At 43.0% G+C, this 24,153-nt stretch overlaps 1 protein-coding gene across 4 annotated transcripts in view; it reads left to right on the top strand.

Annotated features, from left to right (window-relative positions):
* The window catches only part of DCLK1 (doublecortin like kinase 1), a 408,196-nt gene that overhangs the window by 80,490 nt on the left and 303,553 nt on the right, over positions 1-24,153 (top strand). For all 4 annotated transcript variants that reach the window (XM_056561920.1, XM_056561919.1, XM_056561918.1 and 1 more), the window contains exon 3: positions 13,942-14,288. In XM_056561920.1, the coding sequence (XP_056417895.1) occupies positions 13,942-14,288 (347 nt within the window). The remainder of the gene's footprint in view (positions 1-13,941; positions 14,289-24,153) is intronic.

The following is a 24,153-nucleotide window of genomic DNA, read 5'->3' as shown; positions in this document are numbered from 1 at the left end:
ACCGTGGTCAACCACGGTTTTAGGTCCGGTTGTAAAAGCGCATACGGCGCAAAAATGAGCCGACCGGTCCGAACGTTTCACTCCGGTCGGCTCATTGAAATGAATGACATACGGGAGCACATACGGTTACATACGGGAGCGCGAGCTTTTAGCTCCCTCCTGCCGTATGCGCTCCCGTATGGGACAAAACGTAGTGTGGACCCAGCCTAAGTCCTTCCTTTATATGTCCTATTCCTTTTGAATACACTTCTGGCTTTGGCTCAAAAACTGCAGTGGCAGATATACAAAAACTGCCAGAAAAAAAAACAAGTGGAAACTTAGCCTTATAGGGACAGAACGTTGATCCAGGGTTGTATTCTGATGCCATATTTGGAGTCAGGAAGAAATTTTTACCTCTAGTATGAGGGTTTTTTGCCTTCCTCGGGATCAACTCAGTAGGGACTCATTAGGGATATAGGTTGAACTAGATGGACTCTGTTTTTTTTTTTCAACCGTATGAACTAGGTTACTATGTTACTATGTAACATATAAAGGTTGAGAATTTTAACAGCAAGTAAATAGCAAAGTGTCTTATAATTACATAAGGAAAATATATTAAAAGTTTAGTTTGGTGACAGGTACTCTTTAAAGTCATGCCAGACTGAAGATAAAATATAACAGTCTCGTCCCATGCTACAGTCACCATCATAGCCACAATCCGCATCCCTTGTACTTTAGCTGGAAAAAAGTGACTGCCAAATTTAACCCATTGAACCGCCTGATGCCGAGATTGTGCAGTAAAGTAGAATTCCCCCATCTGATCTGCATTCTCTGATTAGATTTGTGCCGAATATAACAACTAGCAGTTGTAGTTGGTGTCTAAATAACTGGAAAATGATCAGGCGATTGTACATGGCTGCAAAGATGATGTAAAGCATTGGAGGGATTGCTAAAATACATACAACTCAACCTATGCAATAGAAAGCGCAATATAGCAATTGACTAGAATGTCAACTTTAACACAATAATGTTTTCATTTATACCATACCCTCAGGTAATGCCATAATGGTGTGGGTCCTGTCCCTGTTTAGAGAATAGGGGACCCTTGACAAGATTTCTTGGCTCTCTCGTGACTTCCACAGATTTGAGGCTATGGCTAGATAGCATAACTTCACCTGGTGGAATGGTGAGCATGGAATCTGCTAATATTCCTTTTTTCCTCTGGAGTACACCTTTAAAGGGGTACTCCGGTGAAAACCTTTTTTCTTTTAAATCAACTGGTGGCAGAAAGTTAAACATATTTGTAAATTACTTCTATTAAAAAATCTTAATCCTTTCAGTACTTATTGGCTGCTGAATGCTACAGAGGAAATTCCTTTCTTTTTGGAACACTGATGACATCACGAACACAGTGCTCTCTGCTGACATCTCTGTCCATTTTAGCAATCATGCATAGCAGATGTATGCTAAGGGCAGCATGGTGGCTCAGTGGTTAGCACTGCTGCCTTGCAGTGCTGGGGAATTGGGTTAAAATCCCACTAAGGACAACAATAAATAAAGCGTTATTATTATTATAATAACGTCAGCAGAGAGAACTGTGGTCGTGATGTCATCAGAGAGCATTCCAAAAAGAAAAGGATTTGCTCTGTAGTATTCAGCAGCTAATAAGTACAGGAAAGATTAAGATTTTTTAATAGAAGTAATTTACAAATATGTTTAACTTTCTGCCACCAGTTGATTTAAAAGAAAAAAGGTTTTCACCGGAGTACCCCTTTAACTACATTAGAAAATAAAAGGAGGATGGGTCTAAGGCAGTGTTTGCCAACCAGGGTGCCTCCAGCTGTTGCAAAACTACAACTCCATAGCTAAAGGCTGTCCGGACATGTTTGGAGTTGTAGTTTTGCAACAATTAGAGACACACTGGTAGGGAATCATTGCCTTAGACCATTCCTCCTTTTATTTTCAAATGTAGTTAAAGAGGTACTCCGGAGGGAATTTTTTTTCTTTCAAATCTGCTGGTATCAGAAAGTTAAACAGATTTGTAAATTACTTCTATTTGAAAATCTTATTCCTTCCAATACTAATCAGCTGCTGTATACTACAGAGGAAGTTGTCTAGTTCTTTCCAGGCTGATCAAAGTGCTCTTTGCTGACACCTCTGTCCATGTCAGGAACTGTCCAGAGCATGAGCAAATCACCATAACGAACCTCTCCTACTCTGGGCAGTACCTGATATGGACCGAGGTTCAGTGGTGGATTCAAGGGGAGGGGGGGTTGAAGTAAACAGGGCAATTGTCCCTTCCACTAGGGCCCCCTCTGTCACTAAATTATGTGCTGCAGCTTCAGCAGCTCTGGTTCACAGGTCGGGCCCCTGGGCGCTGCCCAAGGGGGCGATCACTGACAGCACATTTTTTTAAACTCTTTTAATGCTGGCATGGCTCCCTGCCCCCGCTACATACCAACAGTACAGCTGTGCGCAAAAGCAGAGCAGAGGGGGGGGGGGGGGGTATGAGTGATGTATGTATGATACATGTGTTAGGTGTGTGTGTGAAAGATGTATGATAGATTTGTGCATGATTGATGTATGATAGATGTGTGTATGATAGATGTATTATAGATTTGTGTATGATTGATGTATGATAGATGTGTGTATGATAGATGTATGATAGATTTGTGTCTGATTGATGTATGATAGATGTGTGTATGATAGATGTGTGTGCATGATAGATGTATGTATGATAGATGTGTGTATGTATGATAGATATATGTGTGTGTGTGTGTGTGTGTGTGTGTGTGAGAGAGATAGATGTATGTACAGTATGAATGTACATAAAGAAGAATTCAAATAGCAGAATTTCCTTGCCGAAAACATCCGGTGTGGAAATTCAAATTTTGGTGTTGACAGAAAGAGTGGACATGTCTATCCTTTCTGCGTTCTCGGCACAGAAATGCATTGACTTCTATGAGACTGCACATTTCTGAGTGGTCCGCCATCATTTGCTGCTGGGGCTCCGCTGTCAGCGGGAATGTCCACACAGAGATTTTCCGTGTGGACATTGTGAACATATCCTGATAGTGCCCCTCCTGAGACTAGACTCTGGATCCAACACTGCAGAGCACTGTGGTCACACTGAAAAGAACTACACAACTTCCTCTGTAGTATACAGCAACTGAGTGATAAGTGCTGGAAGGCTTAAGATTTTTAAATAAAAGTAATTTACAAATGTTTAATCAATGAATACTTTCATACCAAAGCAGGCTCCTCTGGCACCATTACACCCTAAACATCAAACAACTAGGCAGCTGCAACCTCTCCACCCTTATGGCCCACTTTCATATCTGTCTGATCTCCGGTCAAGAGACATTGGCTATCGCTTTCTAAAATATGGGCTTCTGCCAAAGTCAACTCAATGACTGTTTAACTGTTTCAATGCTGTTTTATGGGTTGTGTGAAGCTGAACAGCTAGAGGACTGCTGAGACATTTCTGACTTTTTCCTTTTTTGTACAAAATCGCAGCATTTTGCAATGAGTGATTTTGCTCAAAATGCACAAACATTCCTTTTGCCTGAGGATCGTAAGGTCCCCCAGTGACCCAGTCCGACACTGGATACATCTCTGCCTATACCCAAACAAGGAGAGATCTATCACTGGGAATTACCCTGATAACTCATGGATTAAAGGATAGGGAATAAGATGTCTAATCGTGGGGGGTCCTGCCGCTTAGGAGCCCCGTGTTCTCTGCTGTGGCACCCCAGTCATCCGGTGCACGGAGCGAACTCTGCTCCGTGCCAGATGACTGGCAACTACAGCCACCACGCCACCTCCACTCATGTCTATGGGGGGATGTGTGATGGCTACATACTAGCCGTCATGCCCCCTCCCATAGACATTAATGGAGGGGGAGTAGCATGACGTCACGAACACAGAAGCTCCAAGCTTCCGTGTTCTGGACGCCGCCACTGCCACTGCTGAAAATGATAACAGGTTCCCTTTAAAGGGGTTGTCTGGTAGGGTAGCTCGTTTTTCCACTTTGTTCTCTGATCGAATTCTAATACCCGGCAAAAATTGCCCACCCATAAGGGCAACTCACGTGCAAAATGTGGTTCCGATTGGACAATATCTTCTGTCTTCACTACAAGCTTTATGTTTCACATAGGATATGCGCATACTCTCAGTTTTTTTTTTAAACACATTTTATTCGCATTTTCATATAGACAGAAAACATAAATAAGAACAAAAAAAAGAACTGGAGAGGGGACCACGAAAATGCGAAGGGGGTAAGCGCAAGGCACCTAATGTGTCGCCCAGGGCTCCCAGGCAGTACCATTCTGTTGAGGTAAATGGTCAAACAATGTCTGCAATTTCTGCTGGGGTGTAATGTGAAATAATAAAGACCTTCCATTTCTCAAAGAACTAGTCGGTTTGTGTATTTATATGATGCTCAGTATAAAGTCTGTCTACTCTACAGTACAGTTTTAACTGTGTTATAACCATTGCTAACGTCGGGGTGGTGGCGGACAATCAGGAGGTGAACAGGCAACGTAGCGCTACATGAGCTATATGTACTAGAGGAGGAACCCGGGGCAGAACTGTCGGATCACCGTCCGGGGGTCTGAATTGATGGGAAAGCAGTGCTTTAGGAGTACAAGGTAAAGTCAAATTCCACGTGTCCTTGATAAAGGATAGAATCATTTCCCAATATGCTGCTGTAAAGGAGCAGGTCCAGACACCGTGCCATAGGTTTGTCAGTGGGGGTAGAACATTTCGGGCAGGCCGTAATCCTGTCAGGAAAGTCAGGGGACAGTAGGAAATTGAACCCATAGAGTGCCTTATGCTTGAAGTATGTTTCACGCCATCGTTCATTAACGATACAACGGCGAATTATGTCCCAACCCCTAAGAATACATTCAGAAATGTCATCATCCGGTATACAGGAGGACCAAGAGGAAAAGAGAGTGTCTGGGTCTATTTTAACCCCTTAAGGACCAAGACCATTTTCACCTTAAGGACCAGAGCATTTTTTTTTGCACATCTGACCACTGTCACTTTAAGCATGAATAACTCTGGGATGCTTTTACTTATGAATTTCATTCCGTGTTTGTTTTCTCGTGACATATTCTACTTTAACATAGTGGTATATTTTCGTCGATACTTGCATAATTTGTTGGTGAAAAATTCTAAAATGTCATAATTTGAAAATCTTGCTTATTTTATTTTATTTTTTTACTTTGAAGCTCTCTGCTTGTAAGGAAAATAGACATACCAAATACATTATATATTGATTCACATATACAATATGTCTACTTTATGTTTGCATCATAAATTTTACATATTTTTACTTTTGGAAGACATCAGAGGGCTTTAAAGTTCAGCAGCAATTTTCCAATATTTCCTAAAATTTTCAAAATCGGAATTTTTTAGGGACTATTTCAGTTTTGAAGTGGATTTGAAGGGCCTTCATATTAGAAATACCCCATAAATTACCCCATTAGAAAATCTGAACCCCTCAAAGTATTCAAAATGACATTCAGAAAGTGTGTTAACCCTTTAGGTGTTTCCTAGGAATAGCAGTAAAGTGAAGGAGAAAATGATGTTCTTGTAGACCCAGTTTTTTTATTTTTATAAGGGGTAAAAGGAGAGAAATCCCCCCAACATTTGTAACCCAATTTCTCTTGAGTAAGGAAATACCTCATATGTGTATGTAAAGTGTTCTGCGGACGCAGTAGAGGGCTCAGAAGGGAAGGAGCGACAATGGGATTTTGGAGAGTGAGTTTTTCTGAAATTGTTTTTGGGGGGCATGTAGCATTTAGGACCAACATGGCATACAATTTTGGAAACTACACCCCTCAAGGAATGTAACAAGGAGTACAGTGAGCCTTAACACCCCACAGGTGTTTGACAACTTTTCGTTAAAAGTTGGATGTGCAAATGAATTTTTTTTTCACTAAAATGCTGTTTTTTCCCCAAATTTTACATTTTTACAAGTAATAGGAGAAAATGCCCCCCCCCCCATATTTGTAACCCCATCTATTCTGAGTATAGAAATACCCCATGTGTGGACGTCAAGTGCACTGCGGACGCACTACAATGTTCAGAAGAGAAGGAGTCACATTTGGCTTTTGGAAATCAAATTTAGCTGAAATGGTTTTTGGGGGGCATGTCACATTTAGGAAGCCCCTATGGTGCCATAACGGCAAAAAAAAAAAAAAAAAACACATAGCACATGGCATAATATTTTGGAAACTACACCCCTCAATGAACATAACAAGGGGTACAGTGAGCCTTTATACACCACAGATATTTGACAAATTTCCGCTAAATTTGGACATGAAAATGAAAAATTTTTTCACTAAAATGCATTTTCACAAGGGGCAATAGGAGAAAAATCCCACCAAAATTTGTAACCCCATTTCTTCTGAGTATGGAAATACCCCATATGTGGATGTAAAGTGCTCTGGGGGTGAACTGCAATGCTCAGAAGAGAAGGAGCACCATTGAGCTTTTGGAGAGAGAATTTGGTTGGAATAGAAGTCGGGGGCCGTGTGCGTTTACAAAGCCTGCATGGTGCCAGAACAGTGGACCCCCCCCACATGTGACCCCATTTTGGAAACTTGAGCATTTACTGTTTGCTGGCGGAGAGATCAGAAGGTGCATCTGAGGCATCTTTCAGTGTCATGGTGTGGGACGGTGGGTATCGCCTTTTCGTTAGGCGCGCCTTATTACCAAAATAAAATAGGTTTACCTCGAATTGGGACCGCCTGAGACGTTCTCGGTGATCAAGCCATAATTCGAAATGAGACCTAGTAGCTTTCCACTCCTTCCTGTTCGCATAAGTTGGGGAATGCAAGAAACAGGCATACGCTTCCCTCAGTTTGTCACTAGCTAAAGTAAATTGGGCAAGAGATTTGCGCTATAGGGCAGACATATGAGCTATTAACCTACCATGCATTACCGCCTTCCAAGCTTCCCAGAACAGTGTCGGGTTAGATTTATGCTCAACATTTTGGGCAGAATATTCAAGCCACCACGCCCTAAGTTGGTCAACAAAAGAGTCATCTCTGGTCAAGAGCGAGGGGAATCTCCACAGAATATCAGTCCCCTTGGGGAAGGAATGTTAAAGCACAAATGTAACCGGGGCATGGTCCAAGAGTGCCAGTTCTCCAATGTCCACAACTCATACCCGATGGCCAAGGCCAGAACTAAGGAAGAAATAATCTATTCGCAACTACGAACCATGGACATTGGAATAGTGGGTAAACTCACGGTCATCAGGATGACACAATTGCCAGGCATCTTGAAGGCCTAGTTGTTCAATAAATGAGGGAATCACACAGTCCCTAGATCTAACAGGCAACGGGGTGAGAGATGAGCTCTTCCTGTCAAATAAAGGGTCCAAAACTTATAGTCGCCCCCAATATTTTCCAGATGTGGTTTCCACCTGAATCCTGTCTGCTAAGTCCCTTAAAAATGTCTTGTTGTCCCCATTAGGTGCATAGATATTATAAATACTGAGTAGTTCCCCATTATGGTCCAATATGAGATGCGACAGTCTGTTTTTAGTGTCAGTGGCATGGGCTACAAAAGTAAAAGGAAAGGACTTGTGGATGAGTGTAAGGACCCCCGCTCTACCATCCTTAGCAGAAGAGCCGTAGACATGTCCCACCCATTGCTGCTGCTTCCGGAAAAGAGTCTGACAAATGTGTTTCCTGTAATAAAACTATATCTGGGCGTAATTTCTTCAGAAAGCATAAAAATAACCTCCGTTTATGTGGGTAAGGGACTTCCTTTTTTCGGGCGACATAGGGGGAGAGAGAGTAAACAGCCGTCCATAAAAAGTAGACAGTGGCTCCACTCTCTGATCCCCGGCAATGCCCACTAGGGCGTCTTGAGCGCCATGTAAAAACTACCAAGGCACATAATGAAGTGTCTGTAGGGATGGGGTAAAAAAAGTCAGCTGGATAAAAAAAACTGGGGAAAAAAACAAAAAGGGGAGGAGAGAGAGGTCACAGGAATCACAACAAACCATACGACCTGAGTAGAGTCAGCAGCTCCGAGAGCAAGGGGGAAAATCTGGATAAGTCCTACCAGGACATCCGTAGAAAGGAATATCAGTCAGGAGATGAATGACGGTCTCTGCCATAACCCCGTCGCGGGGAGCAGAGCCTCTTGCGGGAGGTCTCTGGAAGCAGGAGAGTAGGCAGAGGTCTTTGGAGCACATATGGAGCAACTGGCCTCTCTGGGAGAGTGGGATCTGCAGCCTGTGCGTCGAGAGGAGCATTGCAAAGAAGAAGAAGAAGATGGTCCAGGGATGATGCTGCTGCCTCAGGAGTCTTGGAAACAGATGTTGCAGTCAGGATGTAGCACCCTCAGGATTGCTGGATATTGAAGCGGAAAACGATAATTGGCCTTGAAAAGTGATGTGCAAATGGAACTTCCGCCGAGTAGCCCTCAAAAAGAAATAGGAGCATGCCATGGAGTATCAACGGTTGAGATAAGCACCGGTAGGCCTGGAGAACCTCCGCTTTGTCATTGAAGTCCAGGAAGCGGAGGATGACTTCCCCAAAGCTGCCAGGAGATCTTGAGAGGAGGCAGGGGCCTAGCCTATGCGGTAGGCTCTTTTGACACAGTATGGCTGACTCAAGCCAAGGGCTTTCGGAATGTCACGCTCGCAGAAGCGTTGTAGATCAGGGGGCGCCACGACTCCTTCACCCCCACTATATGAAGATTATTGCGTCTCGACCTGTTCTCCAGGTCCTTCAATTTTTCAGACACCCTTAGAAGCTATGCCTCACTACGGCATAAGTGTTGCAGTACATCAGTATCAGTGTCTTCCAAGTGTGACACCCGCTGTTTCACTTCCTGTAAGCAGTTGGAGGAAACATCCAATTGCAGATTTTGAAGGGTAGCTTTCAAAACCTCTTCCACAATGTGTTGCACAGTAGGAGTCATGCGCTATGCAACCTTCTCAGCAATGAGCTGATAATCAATATGTCTAACCTCCCCTGAGAGAGCTTGGCCGTCATGGGAGGGTGAGGGTACAGTCTCATCCTGAGAGAAAAGGACAGATGCAGTGTCTTCTGTGGAGAGGGCAGGGTGGCTCACCTCCATATCAGTCCCTGGTGGCAGTGGCTGCGGAGTTGCTGCTGTGCTAGCTCCTGCTTGCTGGGGCCTGTCAGCATGCTGGGCCGAAGGATGCAGCTGAGGGACAGCAGGGGCGGCTGCCATCTTGGATGTGCTACGCTTGTGAAGATTCTGTCAGCGGCTGTGAGGCGACACACCGCCTCGCTGCTGAAAGCGACCCATTCCTGCAGGATCGCAGGAGCACTGTGCAGCCAGCGGGACACCCGGAAAGCAGTGTGAGGCAGGAACTATGCAGGTACATGTCGGGGGGAGCGGGAGCACACCGCCGCTGCCTCCTACATCGGGCGTGCTGGAATCGAAAGTCTACCTACTCTCAGTTTTGAAGCTAAGGATTATACTAAAATGATTACCTGGGATAATCCAGATGTCACTATCTTAGTCCCTCATATGTTGCAAACAACTCATAGACAAGCTTTCCCACCTGATAACACAATGCCAAGGTGGTCTTACACTACACTAAATACCCATGCGATACAGTGAGAAGGACTGTAAAAGGTGTCCACGAGAGAGTACTGTATGTGGTCGTGAGGAACGTCATTGCTGAATTCTTTCTACTGTCTTATCCGGACAAATCTTGCCCAAAGTTTGACAAAAAAGGTCAAGAACGATTTTCCACACAATTTCTCTTGTAAAATATTAAGCTTGTAGTGGAGACAGAACATATTGTCCGATTGAAACCAAATTTGGCACGTGAGTTGTCCTTATGGGTGGGCAACTTTTGCCTGGTATTAGGATTCGATAAGAAGAAAAAGTGGAAAAACAAACCACCCTGCTCTTTGGAGCTTTACCCCACTCTCCACGTCTGTGTTGGCACGGTCTGATTTCCTTACAAATGCTTGATGAGGACTGGCCATGTCCCTGGAGAGCGCACTAAGTTACAGATGCTTCATGTGGGCATGAATTTCTGTCTCATAAATGAATATTTATCATATCAGAGCCAGCTCCTCTGACATCAAACAAGTAGACAACTCCGGCATCTCCACCCATGGCAATGACCCACTTTCATATCTTTCTGATCTCCAGTCATGAGACCTTGGCTATTGCTGTCTAGAATATGAGCTGCTGCCATAGTCAACTTAATGACTTAGTCAAGTTGGGCTTCGCTCTTATTTACTCTGCTATCTACAAAGATGGGTTAAAAATGGTCTACAGAATATAAATGTCAGAATTTTTCCCCCCAATATGGGCAATTGGCACCATCCTCAATAGGCTTATTTGTTGTTGCCTTCATCTGGATCAACATTGTAGTGCAGTGTTCTCCAAACTATGGACTGCCGGATGTTGCAAAACTACAACTCCTAGCATGCCCGGACAGCCAACGGCTGGGAGTTGAAGTTTTGCAAAATCTAGGTCCTCAGTTTTAGAGACCTCTTCTGTAGGGTTATAGGTTGAACTTGATATACTCTCGTTATTTGTCAACATTATCAACTATCCTGACATCTCTTCAAAAGACCATCTCTCTGAGAAGACCACCTCCTTATTAAGATTTTGAGTGACAGATTTTAAGTCCATCATACATAATGCAAAAGTATCTATTTTCTTTGAGAAGACCACTTGAAAGACCACTTTTCAATGCAATTTTTGGTGATCATCTTAAGGGGGTACTCCGCCACCCCAGCGTTCGGAACATTTTGTTCCGAACGCTTGGAGTGGGCGTCGGGGGTCGTGATGTCATGGCCACTCCCCCTCCTGATGTCACGTCACACCCCCTCAAGGTAAGTTCGCCTTGAATTGTATTGAGAGGAAAGTGACGTGCTGCCCGCACCCAGTGTTTAACCGAATGCCGGGTGCTGCACAGAGATCGGGGGGTACACTCACCATATTGTCTTTGGTGGTAGAGTACAGGCAATCTCCAATAATCATTGTTTGTCTGTGTGCATAAATCCAGAGAGGAAAGATGAAAAAAGATGAAAAATGAAAAAGACACTAGTCTAGGAATCAGCTGTAATATCCTATTTTTATCTTTATCTTATCCTATTTTTTAGTGAAATATGGATGATAGAGACATAAAAATTACATGTACATGATCAGGATGAGATACTGAGTAACAAATAACAGTTTTTATTTTTTCGGGGGGGATCTGACAGGTATGCTTTATTGATGCTTGACTGTGTGTAACATTGTCCTTACACTCTGGATACTGTTAGTTAACTTTTAGCAAAATCTTTTCAAACTTTTATGTTTTTTTTTTTTTTTTTTTTAAATGATGTCATTAGATTACTTTTCCATTATTCTGTGGATTTAAAAGGGTACTCAGGTGGAATTTTTTTTTTTATTAAATCAACTGGTGCCAGAAAGTTAAACAGATTTGTAAATTACTTCTATTAAAAAATCTTAATCCTTCCAGTACTTATTAGCTACTGAATACTACAGAGGAAAGTCTTTTCTTTTTAGAACACAGAGCTCTCTGCTGACATCACGAGCACAGTGCTCTCTGCTGACATCTCTGTCCATTTTAGGAACTGTCCAGAGAAACATATGTTTGCTATGGGGATTTTCGCCTACTCTGGACAGTTCTTAAAATGGACAGAGATGTCAGCAGAGAGAACTGTGCTTGTGATTCAGCAGAGAGCTCTGTGTTCCAAAAAGAAAATAATTTCCTCTGTAGTATTCAGCAACTAAGTATTGGAAGGATTAAGATTTTTTAATACAAGTCATTTACAAATCTGTTTTACTTTCTGCCACCAGTTGATTAAAAAAAAAAAAAAAAGTTTTCCACCGGAGTATCCTTTTAAATCTGCACCTTGTAAAATAATGCCTGATCCGCTAGACACAACTTTTTTAGGGAAGAACGGCACATGACTGTTAACACTGTCTGCAGTAAATCTGTCTGTAGCTGATCATAAATTTCCTATAATGTGAATAAGGCTTTGGTCGGATAGTGCAGAGTAGCTGATTACAAGGCGAGTGAACTAGGAACAATCCGGCTTCCAGAATGTAAAATAATCCAAAGGATTAATAAGGCAAATTAAACTTTGTACAGATTTTAATTCTTAGACTAGTGTCCTAAATGTCATTTGACACTGGGGCTGTCTGAGCCGAGAAAGATGGACGTCTTCAGAAACAGCTCCATTCTTTTTTATATAACTGTTTTATTTATTGTTTTCATCAGGATATTTAAGATACAAACAATATAAAAATAGAAAAGACAATAACGAGTCAAGAGCAGTCTCTCTTAACCAAATACATGAGGCTAAAGTGCATTACTAGATGCGGCCTATGGACAAGAGTGGTGCTCTTTCTGGGAATAGATGACTCTGCAAGAGATTTATTGTGCACCAGTTGAATTCTGGTGCAAATGCTGTGAGCCAAATTTGACCCCAAAAAATGCCAGAAATGCCAATTGTGTAGAAAAAATTGTGTGGAAATGCCAATTTTTTTACCCCGCAGAAGCTTTTTTACAGCCTGCAGGGTACCACTCTATGGGTCGAATGCAGAGTGCCTGGCCGTGTAAGAAGGTACCGTATTTTTCATCATATAAGTCGCTGCGGCATATCAGACGCACCCAATTTTAAAGCATAGAAATCTAGAAAATAAAGATTCTGAACCAAATACAATGTAAAGTATAGGACAGTGATCTTCAACCTGCGGACCTTCGGATGTTGCAAAACTACAACTCCCAGCATGCCCGGACAGCCGTTGGCTGTCCAGGCATGCTGGGAGTTGTAGTTTTGCAACATCTGGAGGTCCGCAGGTTGAAGACCACTGGTATAGGAGGTAATACTCACGTGTCCCCGCTGCTCCAGACCCGTCACCGCTGCCCTGGATGTCGCCCTCCATCGCTGTAACCGCCTCCCCGGGGTGTCCCCGTCGCTCCGGAACGTCTCTGCTGCCCGGTATTCTCGCTCTCCATCGCCGCCATCATGTCGCTACGCACGCCGCTACGCACGCCGCTATGCACACCGCTATGCACTTCCGCTCCTATTGGATGACGGGACGGCATGCGCGACGACGTGATGACGACGAAGAAGAGCGCCAGCCATGCAGGGGATCCCGGCATGGAGCAGACACCGAGGAGGCAGGTAAGGTCCCTCCCGGTGTCCTGTAAGCTGTTCGGGACGCGACAATTTCACCGCAGTGGTCCCGAACAGCGCGACTGAGCAGCCGGGTTAGTGTCACTTTCGCTTCAGATGCGGCCGTCAGCTTTGATTGCCGCGTCTGAAGGGTTAATACAGGGCCGCGGGTCCCGGCCATTGATGGCCGCAGGGACCGCCGGTTTTAATGTGTATTTGCCGTATAAGACGCACCAACATTCCCCTCTCCCAGTTTTGGAGAAGAAAAAGTGCGTCTTATACGGCGAAAAACACGGTATGTAGAGTGATACATAGCATCTCTACTTATTGATGCCAGCTGTATTGTATAAATCGATGCATAATGTATACCATACCAACTTGCGCTACTCAGGCTGTGCGTGGTATTGCAGCTCAGTTCCATTGAAGTAAATGGAGCCATGTTGTAATACCACACACAACCTGAGGACAGATGTGGTGCTGTTGTTAGAAGAAATTAGCTATGCTTTTCAATTCCTGGATAATTTCTTTGAAGTAAGAGATATATCGTTCAATGCCAGCCAAACATAATGCTGAATATACACTCTTTTAGCATACATGAGCCTGTGGACATAATGCTTTCCCTGTTTCATACACCCCTATTGTACCTAGCCATACCAAACACAAGTGAATAGGGCAGTGAGCTAGGTTGGAGCCCACTAAATACAACTGATATGCAGATTCATTCCCTACTCATTCTGTGGTTTGTATGGGATGTGTCGGTGTCGTCCTGAAGTAACCAAGGTTTTTTTTGGTATTGTTTTTCTTTTAGGCGAAAGTTATGTGTGTGGATCTATTGAGCCATTTAAAAAACTGGAGTATACAAAGAATGTAAACCCCAACTGGTCTGTGAATGTGAAGACAACCGGTAGCCCTCGCGCAGTGCAACCTCTGGCTACCCCTAAAGCTAGCACCTCGGAGGGAAGAGAGGGCAAAGATTTCATAAGGCCAAAGCTTGTCACAATCATCAGGAGCGGCGTGAAACCTCGCAAAGCCGTCCGGATTCTCCTGAACAAGAAAACAGCCCATTCCTTCGAGCAAGTTCTCACCGATATAACCGATGCTATAAAATTGGATTCGGGGGTGGTGAAGCGTCTCTACACTCTGGATGGAAAACAGGTATGCGATGAAATTGAAAGTTTGTTGGTCTAAAAATAACTAGGTCATTGACTAGTCTGTTCACTTGGTCAAGCAGGATTGTAAACTAAAATACAACATTTTCCTTGGTGTTCTTGTCCATATTCTTGTCTTAAAGGGGTACTCCGCTGCTCGGCGTTTGGAACAAACTGTTCCGAACGCTGGAGCCGGCGTCGGGAGCTCGTGACATCATAGCCCTGCCCCCTCATGCCGTCACACCCCCTCCCAAAGACTTGCATTGAGGGGGCGGGGTGTGACGTCATGAGGGGGTGTGGCTATGATGTCACCACCTCCTGGCGCCGGTTCCAGCATTCGTAACAGTTTGTTCCAAACGCTGAGCAGCGGAGTACCCCTTTAAGGTGCAAGTTTTTGTTTTATCTTCAGCTATGATGGACGTAATGAATAAAATGTATATGTCGCCTTATCAAGTAGAGGATATTAATCGACACTTCAACCGAGAATTCCATCAATTGAACAGTTTCTTATGATAATTTTGATGCCCTAAAACATGTTTAAATCAAAGGGGTTGTCTCATGAAAACAACCCATTTCCAAATTGACCTTTGCTTTGGTTACTGACTGGTCTGGCTCCTATTACTCCTAATGATGAGCTATTATAAAGATACGTCTGTGAAAGCATGGGATTGGGGGGTTTCGGTGATAGGCAGTAGGCCTTGTCAACTTTTTGTGAGCAGACTTGGCGGTAGAATTCCTGTATACACAGAGGGCAGTCATCTGATCCATGTCCCTCTTGGGTCCGAAGACAACAAGTTTGTCTTATAGGAGAGCGCCATATGCAGTCTCATAGGTTATGCCTTGTTTGGCTGGGAAAACAATATGCAATGTAGCCCTTCTTCAAAATAAAGAGAAGAATACTAAAAGAATAGTTGTTAAGGATACATCACGAGAGTATACTTAAAGGGGTATTCCAGGCAAAAACTTGTTTTTATATATCAACTGGCTATGGAAAGTTAAACAGATTTGCAAATTACTTAAAAAATCATCATCCTTCCAATAGTTATTAGCTTCTAAAGTTTTCTGTCTAACTGCTCAATGATGATGTCACGTTCCTGGAGCTGTGCTTGATGGGAGAATATCCCTTGCATGATGGGAAAATATCCCCATAGGAGCTGGACAGCTCCCGGGACGTGAGTCATCAGAAAGCAGTTAGACAGAAAACAGCAACTCAACTTCAGAAGCTAATAACTATTGGAAGGATTAAGATTTTTTAATAGAAGTAATTTACAAATCTGTTTAACTTTCCGGAGCCAGTTGATATATAAAAAAAAGTTTTTGCCTGGAATACCCCTTTAATATATAGATCCAATGGAGTAGCTAGGCCCACATTAATTAATTATTGAATATTATAGTTAACATTATTACTGACCATTAAGGGTGTAACTGCAGGGGTTTTAGATATATCAGGTATTGTGAGATGTAGCAACTGATTGGGACAATTTGCCACGTATTATAAAAAAAAAAAAAAAACTCTTCATAATACAGTCATACATTGGCCAAATAACACCACAATACAAGGAACAATAACTTTCTCTTTTCTTCTATATGTGACCCAGACTGCAGCTTTCACACAGCAGCTTTGGCTCCTCACTTTTCCAGCACCAACATTTTCCTCACCAAAACTGCTCCAATGGTTAATAATTTTGCACACAGTAATAGTACTTATTGTACACACACAATATTATGGCTCCCATTGTGCCCCCCCATACAATATTATGGCCCCTTTTTCTGCACCCACATAGTAGTTCACCTACTTTGTTCCCCAATTATTTGTGCATTCCACCAAGTTACCCCTCCCCCTTCCCCTATTGTAGCTGGTGGTTCTCTTCTCCGCCACAGCTTTCAGCGGTGACACGGGGGGGGGGGGGGGGGGGGCAAATGCCGGCCCAGGAAGGGTCATTTGGAGTGGAGGCCAATAATGACTTCATGAATAAATAAATTAAAAGAAAATGCACAAGAAAACAAGATAACAACAGGAAGTAAGCTTAACCTAGGGAGCACATGACCCAACGCATGTTTCACTAGCTTCACTTCCGAAATGATAATAAAACGTGCCTTGGGGAATGTGTTCCCCCTCAGACACCAGTCTTGCACTCTCTGCGCAAGTTGTAGTTTGGAATTTCCTTTATATGCATATTTGTGCTTTGTAGCTAAACTTTTTGCACATTTTGAACCCATTTTATACCTATATCTACATTTTTATCTATGGACCTTGGATGTATGGGGACATTAAGACCCATTATCAAGATGCATTTGGGTATACTGTGGTGTTCTGCATATTTCTTTGTATAGACCCATTATCAAGATGCATTTGGGTATACTGTGGTGTTCTGCATATTTCTTTGGAGTTGTTTGGTGCCCCATGTTACGTTACCTTGGCTCGTGCACAACAAAAAGTAAAAGCCGACTTCCTCCTGTTATCAGCGTCTTGTCTGGATGCATATTCTTTCTGTTCTATACCCATAATGTATTTCTTGGCCTCTGCTTCTGCTGTTAAGATGCATTTGATGGCTGCACTAAAAACAAAATACCTCTAATTTATAAGCTGGAAATTCTGTTCAAGAACAATTATGACATGACGGTATCAAATAACTGGATGAATTGCGTGATGGTTGTCAAGGAAATGGTTGTAGCCACATCTCGTGCAGAAGCGTACAACATATACATATATATTTGATGAGTCTTGTAGAGAGTGTGCAGCCACATCAGTAATTATTCAGTGATTACTTATTTACATAGAATCAGAACGTGAGCACGGCCGCGGCTTAGAAGGTAGACAAAGAATAGATAAGAAAAGGAGCCATCCGGACAGTAGAAGTATGTAGGAAAGGGAAAGTCCAGAATTGAGGAGCACTAACAATATTTATTGTGGTTTACTGTACAAAGGCTAATGGATTATGTTTGCATAGTGGGGAATACAATTTTATATGTTGTTTTTTATAGGAGGTATGTTGAGTATTTCAAAGAAGTTTTCAGGACTTAAATGGGAACTCTCATTAAAACAAATTTTTGCTATTGCACTCTTTATGGTAAATAAGAAATCTTTCTAATATACTTTGTTTAAAAAAAATGAAGTTTTCTATGTTTTGTTTGTGTTTAAAAAAGCTGCCACTAGGTGTCTCCCTACTTGTCCAGAGCAAATTTCCCCCCATCTTTTCACAGACTTTGGCCTGGCAGAAGTCCAAACACAGGAAATGCAGTCTGGAGTGCTGAGGGGGCGGGGGGGGGGTGGGGTGCAGCCTCATCCAATCATAGCTCCTCTCACACTTAATTGCCGTTTGCTGTTGGTTGCAGAGTAAGGGAGGAAGTTCTCCCCTGTAAGGCTTGAGATGATGTCACGTCTGCTGGGGAACGCCCCTCCCAGTCTGTGAACCTGAACCTGAGGCTGAGCAGAAAATACAGAGCAACATCAAGGTAGAAAACAAAAAAATAATAAGAAAATAAAGGCAGAGGGTGGTTTATCATGATGGGGGCAGTGAACTGGGAGAATTATAAAATTTATCAAGTTACTGAGAGGTACTCTTTAAAATAAAATGGCTTAACCTTTGGAACTAGAGGTTCAACCACAGGAACACCAGCAGAACACACGGGCTTTGGGGACTTTATTGCCAGACAAGCTCCCCTACAGACAAGCCACTGTGGAAACAATAGAAGGTCTTTCACTATCCTAAGGATATAAGGATCTAAGTCATGGTCATGATCTTTTACTCTCAATTCACTGCAAAAGATCTTTGGAAAGAGAAAAGGAAGAAGTAGGAGTCAGCAGTAGAGAAACAGAGGCAGAGAGACTGAGATGAGGCTAATGCTTGTAATGTACTATCTCACTCCACAGCTCAGTATTACTTTATAATGTCCTCCATGCTGCTGCTATGTCTTAAAGTATATAATAGACACATAGAGGAGCAGGATTTTCTCTTTGGTGTGTATATGAAACATCATAACAGCTAGCCACTTGCTGAAGGGCAGCTGAAACCTAGAGATAGAGGGAAAACTGATGTCACTTACAATAACTAGTTCTGTGCTCATGTGTACATCTTGAAAAGGCTCCTGAAACGGCATGTAAACCAGCTACAAGACAATTATGCCCCTATGTCAGGCCAGGCACATATAACTGAATGCCATGAACTCATTTCACTGAAGCTTATTGTTCATTCATTGACTGGAATTCTTTTTTTTTTTCAGCTTTCCATTAGTGGGAGATTAGCTGATTAATAAGAATAACAGAAAGGATCAAGGCATAACCAGCCCTGTGTCTGCTCTTAATATGATTACATGTTCCTGATAAGCAGCACTAGGCCTGTCACAAAAGAAGACAAGCCTTATGACATCAGATTTCACGTATAGGATAAAGAACCTCTGCAGTCTGTCATGGTGATATTGTACCGATAATAGAACGGGTATCCTGAGCACAATGTATGGGTTGGGGTATTCCAGGCAAGGGTTAGGATGAGTATGTCTTTCCTTCCCCGGGGCAAAGATTGAGACCAAAATACCCTGGACAGGTTACTTTTTAGCGCCTCCCTTAAAAACACAGTGGGCATTCCCCTGCAGAACCCCCATAGCTGCACCCCTGAGTAATGGTGAAGTGATTCCTAGACTATTTATGGCTATCCCATAATATGAAGGAGGTCACTTCCCCTTCAGTATATATGACACTATGCTACTTGTAGTTCTGCCTACTTGTTGTCATTATACAGTATATTGGTCACATGAAAGTTGAGTGTTATTCTAAGACAAATACAATGTTAGACACATTAACACTTTATGTCAGTACAATTGTAAAGGTATTGTGGCCATGACTGTATTTTTGTGCTATATTCAATGAAGACATAACATTATTTTGTACGAAGGAGTTTGCCTACAGTATGTTCCCTGGAGCTTTTACTAAGCTTGTTTGCAGAGCTCACTTGGCACATATAGTCATTACTTGTCCATTTTCTAATCCCATTTTATCCTCCAAGAACACTCCTGTCAATCTTATTGCATTGTTTTAATTCAGTGGTAAAGCATAGACAATGACATAGATACAGGGGTGATAAATATTAATAATAGAATGTGAAGCCAAGGCCAGCAGTGCTGTAGAGGCTCTTTAACCCAATAAATATGCAAACATACATAGCTTTATACCTGTATGTGTGAAATCTCAGCTGAGACAGAATAGTGCAAACAGCATTACATGGCATAACTCCCATGGTATAGAAGTGTTACAGTGCGCAGTTATTTATAGATAGTGTCCAACGCCTCCGATTAATGTATGAAATGCCATGTAAAGGTAGAACACATTGAGGGAGGATTTACTAAGCTCTGCGTCTGCCACAGATCATCCAATATTTTTTTGGGGCTTGCTTTGGAAAGAGGCATGGCTTTATGTGAAATGGGGGGCATGACCACCCGTACACCAAATTAACAGACGTAAATTGTAGTCGAAATCTACATAAGTTCTGATTTCTAAGAAGCTCCCGAACTGGGCAGCCTCAGATGCACCTAGAATTGCCACTTGATGAATCCAGTGAGAGAGTGCACTACCGGGTGTTTACTTAAAGGGGTATTCCAGGCAAAAACTTTTTTATATATATCAACTGGCTCCGGAAAGTTAAACAGATTTGTAAATTACTTCTATTAAAAAATCTTAATCCTTCCAATAGTTATTAGCTTCTGAAGTTTTCTGTCTAACTGCTCAATGATGATGTCACGTCCCGGGAGCTGTGCATGATGGGAAAATATCCCCATAGAAGCTGCGCAGCTCCTGGGACGTGAGTCATCAGAAAGCAGTTAGACAGAAAACAACAACTCAACTTCAGAAGCTAATAACTATTGGAAGGATTAAGATATTTTAATAGAAGTAATTCACAAGCCAGTTGATATATAAAAAAAAAGTTTTGGCCTGGAATACCCCTTTAAAGGGGTAATCCAATGGAAAATAAAATGTTTTCAAACCAGCTGGTGCCAGTAAGTTCTACAGATTTGTAAATGCTTTAATATAAAAATCTTTACCTTTCCAGGACTTATCAGCTGCTGTTTGCTCCCCAGGAATTTGTGTAGTTATTTCCACTCTGACACAGTGCTCTCTGCTGCCACCTCTGTCCATGTCAGGGACTGTCCAGAGCAGGAGAAGTTTGTTTGGGGATTTTCTTCTACTCTGGACAGTTTCTGACACGGACAGAGGTGGCAGCAGAGAGTACTGTGGTCAGACTGGAAAGAACTACACAACTTCCTGTGGAGCATACAGCAACTGATAAGTACTGGAAGGGTTAAGATTTTTATATATAAGTAATTTCCATTTTGTAGCCTGGTTTCCATGATTGTCCTAGCTAAATTAAGACTTTTGTAGGCCTAGCCTTTAAATAGTCACTGTCATTTCAACAACCTGCCTACATTTGATAGCTTATGTGATTTCTAATATTTTAGCAAATCATTTCATTTACCAAAAAATTGTTCTTTCCCCAGAGAAGAAGCGTGGCCACTAGGTGTCTCACTTCCTAAATCCTTTGCCACTTGGTGGCTTTTTTGCTTGCAAATTGCTGTCCGCAGGAAGTGGATGTGGCGTTTAACAGGTTTTATGTAAAAGAGAAATCCTGGATTGTGTATATGCATCCTCAACTAGGCTGCTTTTTCCAATAAGGTCAAGCTGTACTTTAGAGGGTCCCCACTTCCTTTACTCATCATCATTTTCAGCAGGGGACTGCTTTAACCAGGGCTCCTTTTGTCATTTAACCCTTTTCTTGCTGTGGCCCTAACTACTTGCTCCCTGAAATGGAGGAATGAGAAATAGCTCTGCACCAACTCTAAGGAGTCCAATACCACAACTGAGAACACTAAAATCACCTTGTCGCCACTTATTAATTACCAAGGGTTAAACTAATAAAACCATGCATATTTTTTTTTTTTTTTTTTTTTTTTAGAAAGTACAGGTAATCTTTAAGAACTGGGATAATGTGTAGCTAAACACCTAGAGTGAGATTCATCAAAACTTGTGCAGAGGAAAAGTTGACCAGTTGCCCATAGAAACCAATAAGGTCACTTCTTTCATTTTGGAAAAGGCCTCTAAAAACTAAAAGAAGCGATCTGATTGGTTGCTATGGGCAACTTGTCAACTTTTCCTCTGCACAGGTTTTGATGAATCTGCCCCTTAGAATTAGTTAAAATGTAATGGAATAATGTTGTTTTTGTTGGAATTTTTATACCACATATGGGCCCTTCATTTCTTTCTAGCATTTTTTGATACATACTCATCCTAAGTGACTCATGAATCCAAAATTAGACATTCCCAAGCAGCAAAAATGAAAATGTAATTTTAGGCAAACTGTTTGCTGTCTACAGAATGTTCTATAAGGCTTCATTACACTAAAAGTTACACCTGCTGTCACTTCTTTATATCTGGCTGTTTTTGAGATTATAACTATAACCTGCAAAATGGAAACCCTCAGAGGAGAAAGCTTTAGATATGTGAGCATTCATAACGTGCCTATCGTTCTACCATCAGAAGAACCAAATTACTGGGAAGTCTATAGCTCCCTGCTGTGTAGTTTGACTTAAGTTGGTTATTTTAGAGGATGGGCCAAAAACAGACACCTTACCAGTCGAAGGAGGATAATGCCCCATAGAAATATGGTAGCCCACGTGACAAATTGAGAAAATGTGAAGAATAGGAGCCCTGTGCCCATTGCCCAGACAGAGTCTAAAACAAGAAAAGGGAAAAACGGCTCCGAAATCTGACCTTTCTCTCCAACAAAGAACAAGAACAAGGGGCAAATAAACTCTTGGTGCTCCTCATCCTATCAAGTGTGTGAAAGAGCCATTAGTGCAGTGTTTCCCAACCAGAGTGCCTTCAACTGCAGAATTATAAAACTACATCCCTTCCCTTTATCCCCTTACACCCTTCCCTTCAATTCCCTGGTTGGACTTGATGGACGTTTGTCTTTTTTCAACCATACTAACTATGTAACTATGTAACTGTTGCATAACTGGAGGCACCCTGGTTGAGAAGCACTGTATAAGGGAGTGCCATTTTGCTTTAGCTTTGGGACCTCTGCTCCCTATGCATGCTCCTGGGTTGGGTAATCACAGAGTTCCTCCAGCATGGCTGAAAACCTTTATTAACTTGTATAATTTTTTTATACAAAAAAGTGCCACACCAAACGTGTCACACCAAAGGATGCAGTCTATTGCTAAGCCCTTCTCCAACAGGAGAGAGGCCCCCCAACATACCTACCCTTCACCTCTGGGCCAAAAGGCACCTGCAAGGATCCAGGTTCAATGCCCCTTTTTCGCCAAAGCTACTAAGGGGCCACAAATGTACCTGGCTGCAACCTAGGTGTTAACCAGGGTATCAGCCAAGGAGCCGTATACTGATGGCATCTCGACCGAAGCCAAGATGCCCGGGGGTTGCAGGGAGGTGAGGAACCTGATGGCCACACACACCTCCCCTAGAACACCAGGAGGGACAGCCAGAAGGGCTACCGCATCCTGACAAATCCTGTGTACAAACAAATACATAAAAGTGGCACAGTGACATACAAAAAATAAATAAATAAGTGGACGAGTGCAGATATACTGCCCGGTCATCCGGCCGGATCTATAAAAATTTCCCTGATCCTAGCCAGAAGGCCGGGATACCAAAGGTGAGTGCCAAAGGTGAAGAGTGTGTGGTTCAGTGCGTTCACTCAGTGAGTTATAACACCCAGTGAGTTTTGGCACCTCAGGGTCACCACTCCCCGAGGCACAGAAGTACCTCGGCTCTAGACCCTCCCAGCCTCATTGCGAGACCCGGAGGAAACAGGTCACATTGGGACAGTCGTCGAGCTGATTCCTTAGAACCAGCCCCGGAACACCCTGGTAAACCTGTCCCCTCCATGCAGCACCCGTTGGCTGTCTGGCCATGCTGGGAGTCGTAGTTTTGAAACAGCTGGAGACACCCCTGGTTGGGAAACACACCTATACTATATACTACTATATAGTCCAACATGCCGGGAGTTGTAGTATTCGTTTGGGGCAGCTGCTGAGCCACAGGCTGTATCAGGGCATGCTGGGAGTTGTAGTTAGTAACTAACTACAACTGCCAAATTTAATTAAAAAAGCAATCAAAAAGTCAAAACAAAAATAAAATAAAGCTATGGGGCCAGAATAGGCCAAAATTTCGCCCGCATATGTGTATCCTGTGATGTTATGCATATATAATTAAATATGCAAATTAGCATGGTCAGTATTTTATTTTTTTTTGCAAGCAAGGTGGCAACCCTACTTGGATGGCTTAATAGCTGAGTACAGCGCTTGGCTTTCTTTGCCAGAATCAAATTTGACAGACTGGGTTTATACTAGGGATCGAACGATATCGATTTTTTAGGGCCGATACCGAGACCGATAATCTGTGACCTTTCAGGCCGATAGCCAATAATTTATACCGATATTCCGGTATAAATTATCGGCCATTTCCCCCTCAAACCCCCCCCCCCCCCGGCCCCGCAGAAGCCGCTGCAGATCAATGATTTAAAGCGGGCGCTTTAAATTAATGAACTGCAGCGGCTTTTGCGGGGCCAGAGACCGCCGCCCGCTTCTCTCCCCCTGCCTGTCCTGGGGTCCTCCCTAGCCCAACCACCACCGCCGCTACCCCATTGCCTCCCCCATCCCCGGTTTTATAATTACCTTTTCCCGGGGTCCGTGCTACTTCTGGCTCCGGCGGCGTCCTGAGCTGTCACTGTGCGCACTGACGGTTACAACGCGTTGAGGACATCACTCGTCATTGCGCTGCGCAGCACGCAGGACGCCGCAGGACGTTGCAGGAGCCAGAAGTAGCATGGACCCCGGGAACAGGTAATTATAAAACCGGGGAT

This window comes from Hyla sarda, chromosome 2 (genome assembly GCF_029499605.1).
Source record: "Hyla sarda isolate aHylSar1 chromosome 2, aHylSar1.hap1, whole genome shotgun sequence".
NCBI lineage: Eukaryota > Metazoa > Chordata > Amphibia > Anura > Hylidae > Hyla > Hyla sarda.
This window is presented reverse-complemented; position numbering and strand designations above follow the sequence as displayed.